General features: G+C 39.2%; 1 protein-coding gene across 3 annotated transcripts in view; it reads left to right on the forward strand.

Moving 5' to 3' along the window:
* LOC107691569 (ELMO domain-containing protein 3-like) overlaps positions 1–6,405 on the forward strand; it is a 21,140-nt gene that overhangs the window by 6,864 nt on the left and 7,871 nt on the right. For all 3 annotated transcript variants that reach the window (XM_016490223.1, XM_016490224.1, XM_016490225.1), the window contains 6 exons: positions 953–1,041; positions 1,154–1,277; positions 3,624–3,746; positions 3,877–4,007; positions 4,668–4,744; positions 4,949–5,076. In XM_016490223.1, coding sequence (XP_016345709.1) covers positions 953–1,041; positions 1,154–1,277; positions 3,624–3,746; positions 3,877–4,007; positions 4,668–4,744; positions 4,949–5,076 — 672 coding nt within the window. The remainder of the gene's footprint in view (positions 1–952; positions 1,042–1,153; positions 1,278–3,623; positions 3,747–3,876; positions 4,008–4,667; positions 4,745–4,948; positions 5,077–6,405) is intronic.

The raw sequence follows: 6,405 nt of genomic DNA on the forward strand, positions 1-6,405 counted from the left end.
GGTGTTTTGTTGTTGGATGTAATAATGAATATAGCAGTCGTCATTTACTCCCGACATCTGAAGACGCAGAGGATTAACGTTACTTTTGTTTTTGAAGGGAATGCGTCCCTCTATCTACCTAAATGCGTCTATGTTCGCGCGAATCATTCGTGATCAGAGCAGAGCTCTGTGAGCAGAGTGAGCAGAGCTCATTAGCATTTAAAGCGACATGGATTAAAAACAGCTTGCTGAAAACAGAGCTGATTTTGACAGGGTAAAAAGGGTGTTTTTTACATTTTGATTGAGAAATTTTAACCAAAGTATTTTATAGACTTTTCATTAAGACCCTAAAGAATCATACCAAACTGTGGAAAATGGACATCCGATGACCCCTTTAACTGTTTTTGAACTTTGCAAGACATACCTTTTCTTGGTCTTCGAGCAAAGACTCCTGGAACTCTAGATCCTGCTGACAACATATGGATTCATCCAAGGACTCCTGGTAAGTAATAAATATATAGACTACTTATTAAACAGAAATTAAGCGACATGGATTAAAAACAGCTTGCTGAAAACAGAGCTGATTTTGACAGGGTAAAAAGGGTGTTTTTTACATTTTGATTGAGAAATTTTAACCAAAGTATTTTATAGACTTTTCATTAAGACCCTAAACAATCATATCAACTTGTGGAAAATGGGCATCCGATGACCCCTTTAAGGTAATTCACTCAGTGTGAATGCTTCTTGCGCCGTGTTTGACAGAAGCAGTAAAGCGCAAGCAGGTAGACAACATGCAAATGTGACAGTGGGGCTTAGCAGAGGATCAGTTCCACACAACCAGTCAGAAATTACATTTCATGATCCTTCAGTACACAAAAAATGCTATGAAATGGACATTGTCATATTAATGTTTATGAAGCAAAATTGCATTGTGTGGACTCTTGTCAGTAAACAGTGTGTTTCACTTGTGTAGTTCTTGCAGAGGATCTCACTCCATCACCACTGATCTCCTTCAATGAGGCTCTGCAGCATTTTCAGACCACTGATCTTGGAGACCTGCTTGTAAGTTTAAGTAACTATACACTATGACTACATTCACACAGCAGGAGAATACAGTTGTTATTTACTCTCTTCTTATTTTCTTTGTTTTGTACTTGCTCTTCTCCTCTATTAGAAGAGCATTCAGCCCACCATTCGCAGGACTGGATTGGCCGCCATCACCCATTTCCTGTTCGGTCCTCCTCGGCTACACAAGGACCTTGTAGAGGAGAGAGACTTAGTGTTTGCCATTGCACAGTGTGAGTAGAACATATGACTTGACAAGTCAGGTAGCTACATGCTTTATTTCTATGACTACATTCATCTATTTAGTAACTCTCCAATGGATAACTTGCTTTTCAGTGTTGATGAATCAGTTAAAATATCCGGAAAAATTCAAGCTAGAACAGAATTAAGATTTAAGGAAAAGTCAAAGCATAGAGGAAGTAATTTTTCAGCAGGACACCGTTAAGTGCTGATGGAAGAGATGAGTTTTCAGCTGCCTCTTGAATGTTGTCAGGGATTTGTCATTCCGGATAGGGTTGGGAGGATCTTCGCAATAGCAAAGAACAGTGAACAAAAATGATTTTGTGCCTCTCTGTGATGGTACCACGAGGCATCGCTCACTTACCGACTGTGGGCTTCTGGAGGGTCTGCAGACTCATAAGAGTAGGGCTGTCGCGATAACCGCAATATCGCAATACCGCGCTATTGACGAGCAAACCGCAGAGGAATGCAAGAACTGCAGCAACCGCGATTTTTGCGTGTTTTATTTTTTCGTAAGGTTATACCCTTCTCGTTTTACACTTCATGCATGTGGACTGAATATTAAACAAGTTAGTAATGATAGCATAATGTGTACCATGCTGATTTGTACAGAGGCTCCGTAGATTTGCACTTAAATTAGATTTGCACTGGCCTAAACAGACAGTGAATGAGAGAGAGATCGACTGAGCGCGTGCGATTACTTGCGTCTGTCCTCTAGACCGAGTCATATATATTTGTGAAAATAGGTTGTCATGTCCAAGGAAATCTTAGCATCGACGCATAGCTGGTCAGCTGAGCCTTCTAAAGTGGCGCTCAAAGTTAAGACGTTTCATTACGTCTCTTTGAATGAATGAATCAGCGTTTTTGAACGTGTAGTTGAATGACAGTCCATTTCCACCACCTTGTGGCGCAACACTGTAACTGCACTGACTGACAGCCCATCTAGAACGCGTGCAGGTGGAAATATCAATAGAAAGTCTCTTGTCCAGTCAGATTAGAAGATCAGATTACAACTAGACTAACTGTTACACATATAGGCTAACGATAGCCTAACGATCTTATTGTCAGGTTTATGTTCTGTTATGTGGACCGTTATTTTGTCATTCTCTTCTGTTTACTTCACTTCCTGTTTCAACACTATTTGGTTTCGGCAAGGGAAATTCCCTCACCGTGACAGCCCTACATAAGAGTAAGTTGAGGTAGAACGGTGCAGAGTCTGTGGCTGTTCTGTATGCAAGCATCAATGTATTGAACTTGATGCAAGCCACAAATGGTGGCCGATGCAGAAAGATAAACAGGTGTGACATGGGCGCTCTTGGGCTCGTTGAAGACCAGTCATGCTGCTGCGTTCTGAATCATTGGTAGAGGTTTGATTGCACATGATGGAAGTCCAGGCAAAAGAGCATTGCAGTAGTCCAGCCTAGAAATCACAAGGGCCTGGACAAGAAGTTGTGCTCTGAAACATGTTCTGTTAGGAAGGGCCCGATCTTCCTGCATGATCGTGCTGTCCTTGCAATGTGGTCTTTGAAGGTCAGCTGGTTATCAACGATTAACCTGAACTTGATGGAATTATTTTTTATTAACCTAGCTGGATGGTGAAGTATATTTACATATTCTTCACTGTGTAAATTAAATATATATTTCTTCTTATTAAAGTACAAACATTATTTAGTCAAGAGCAGTGAGAGATTTTCTGTCTTTTGTTATTTGATTAACATGAATGACAGATAGCAGGATTATTAGGCTGCTGTCACTTTAAGAGCTGCCCGGAGCCGATGTACTGTAACACATGTTTTCTTTCTCAGCTGTTTGCTTTAAAACCTAAATTACTGTGTTTATGAGGATACTTGCTAAGATGGGCATTTTGACGCACACAAGTGTGTGTTTAACCGTTCAAGGCCTGTAAAGTGGCAAAAATAACTCTGTTCAGTACTCCCGCACTCAGTGAGCAGTGTCTTCATGTGCGCGCACCTCTCTGACAGCACTCAGAAACAGTCTCGCAGACCATGCGCATATAGCGAAATTAGTAGTTTTTCGCTGCTGATTGTGTTTCAACTGCTTAAAATCACTTCAAACGGCAATGTTTAAAAATGTGTGCAAATGATAAGTTTTCGTGATCACGTAACACAGCAACGTGAGCGTGTAACCGCAATAGAGATGATAGGTCCCAGTGCTGTACAGATAAGTAGTATTTGCAGTATTTTTTTTATTGTAGAGTAACCCTCTTCTATGTGTAAATATAAAGGACATTTTGATTTTCAATTTTATGACCACTCTAAGTTTTTTTTAGATGGTAACTGCCTAAATGTCTTACATATGATGTCTTTGTGATTCTGTAGGTTCTCTGGATAATGGCCAGTCAGTTCACATGCGTGTACTCCAGACCATCTACAGGAAATTGACCTGTACCCGAGCTGACTGCCCTCGCTATGGACCACACTGGGAGAACGTGGGCTTTCAAGGTACAGCAAAAAAGCACCTATGCTTAAATTGCCTAAACAAGAAAAAATCAAGGTAATTAATTATTTTCATGATGTCATGAAATACAGTTCACCTGTTTCATTTGTTTTTGCGTGTCCTTTATATTCCCAGGTTCAGACCCTGCTACAGATCTAAGGGGAACTGGTTTTCTGAGCCTCATGCACACTCTCTACTTCGTCATGGACCCAGAGATACTTCCACTTGCTAGAGAAATCTACAAACTCTCTCAGCATCCAGTCCAGGTGATGCAAAACACAATCAAACATACACTTGCTACTAGGGCTGGGTATCGAGTTCGATACTTTTTAGGCACCGACCGAATTGCCTCGATACAATCGAGTATTGAAAAACGTCTCGTCGTTCGGTACCAAATTTCGATACCTAAGGGGTTAATCTCATCAGCGTCAGTGAGCCAATAAGCCTGCAGCACTAGCCGGTGTGTTCGACTAGAAGAGTCACGAAAAGAGGTAAATCCGGCCCTGCCGTATAATATGTGTTTTGGCCATGTAATGTAACTGAAATTAAATATGTTATTACCTCTGAGTCAGAGCAGCGATCATGGAAGAGAGAACACAAGCAGACAGAGCTGGAAGCTGCTAATGCTCATCAGTAAATCAGTGGAAAATAAATAGAAATCATGATTCTGTCTGAGCTATGTCAACCCCTAGTCTGTACAAACAACAAGCTGAAAAATTAAACCCAACGTTTTTTTTTTTAGATAATGTTATCTTGTTAAAATTTCATAAAATTTGAAAAAAGTATAATTCAGAAACCGGTATCGAAGTCAAGGTATCGGTATCGATATCGACATTTTTTGAACGATACCCAGCCCTATTTGCTACAACCTTATCAAAATCGTTCAAAGACAATAAAATGCTCATTTTCATTTTCAACACCTGCAGAATTTTCCATTCTGTGTGATGTCAATCAACATGACGCGAATCGCCCTGCATGCTCTCAGGGAGGAAGTGCTGTCCAAGTAAGTCCTCTCACAATGTAGGAAGCTGCAGCTTTTGAACATTAATTGGTGTTTATTTTGTACAGTATTAATTACATATTGTCAAGCTTTGAAATGATTTGGCTGTGTTTGCCCTCTGTCTGAGGTATCTGCTGTAGCCTTTCATAACCTCTGCAGTTGTTTCCATGGCAATAAAACATTTTGTTGCTTTGTGATGTCACATAGGGAGTGTAACCGAAGGCAACAGGTCGTGGCAGTGCTGAATGATTTTTATGTTGCAACATTCCTGCACCTCTACCAGCTGTGGAAGAGCCAGCAGAAAACCATCTCTGACTCTGGCCATGTACTCAAAGGTGATTTTTCAGTTACAAATGAACAGTGTTGTATTTGTGCAGGGTATCATTTAGTGACTTTCAGCGTAGAATTTAATTAACACTCATTTGGTCAAAATCATTTAAAGGGGCCATAATTTATTTCTATTTTTCCCCTTAAAGTTCACTAAATGCTAGTAAAGGTTTGCACCAAAACCACTTTCCACTCTCACTGACGCTTCGAATGAAACAAGCATTTTTTTGCTACTGTACTTTTAAGGGTTTTACTTGTAAATGCCCTCTATTCTGATTTGCTAGCTTTAACATTGTTCACGCAGTCATTCATTAGGGTAAAAGTTACTGCATACTGAATATATCTTGAGATTAGGAGTGTGAATCTTTCTGTAGACAGCAAGTCGATTTGATCCGTGAATCATATGTATTCGATTCAGGAATAATTTTTGCAAATTCAAACCAATTAGATTTTTGCTGTAACAAATTTAGCTGGAAATAAGGTTGTTATGGTGAGGTTGTAACTTTAAATACCTGTGAAATTTCACAATTCTTGCTAACGATTTTGATACTACAGCAAATGCTAATACTAATTTAATGTAAGTAAGCAGTCAGTAATAAAATAAGAACAAGAAAACAGATAAGTACAAATAGAACAAAGCTACAAATGGAAAACATACAAATGTCTTTCAGGTAGGACAATATAACAGTAAGATTCAAGTAAAAAATACTACAGAAATAGAATGATCAAATGTAAGATGAAACACTGCATAATTTTCAGTAGTTTAATTAACTTATGCCTCACTATGACTCCATTAATTAACCTGTCACTAATTTAATGTTTATATATTTTAAAATATCAGGGCTCTACAGTGCAACCATTTCAGTCACATTTGCGACTGAAAACTACTGCGTGCGACTATGAAAACATTTAGGAGCACCAGTGCGACTGACCAGATCTTCATCATATTTGTGATTGTGATCGCTGAGGGGAGCTTCAAAGGTTTCTACGTGTTTTTGCAGCGTTGAGTAATGTATCACAGACATATCTCATGAATCCTTTCATAAGCAAAGTGTAGACGGTGTAAATAAAAGATTCATTGTGCAGTGTAGAGAGCTTCGTTGATTATAAATGTGAGATCGTGATGAGCTAAAATGAGTGACAGCTTTTTATGATTTTTAAGGGAGTTTGTAAATGTGATACTGATTTAATACAACAGTTCAATAGACAAGAAGTTAATATTAAGTGACTTACATTGTCTGACTATAACACTATTGTCTGATTTTGCTCTATTTCGTCGTCGAAAATAGTTTGAAACAAAGTCACAGCTCAGCCGCTGCGCATCTCCATTCAAACAC

Source organism: Sinocyclocheilus anshuiensis, unplaced genomic scaffold, assembly GCF_001515605.1.
Source record: "Sinocyclocheilus anshuiensis isolate Anshui unplaced genomic scaffold, SAMN03320099.WGS_v1.1 scaffold630, whole genome shotgun sequence".
NCBI classification, from domain to species: domain Eukaryota; kingdom Metazoa; phylum Chordata; class Actinopteri; order Cypriniformes; family Cyprinidae; genus Sinocyclocheilus; species Sinocyclocheilus anshuiensis.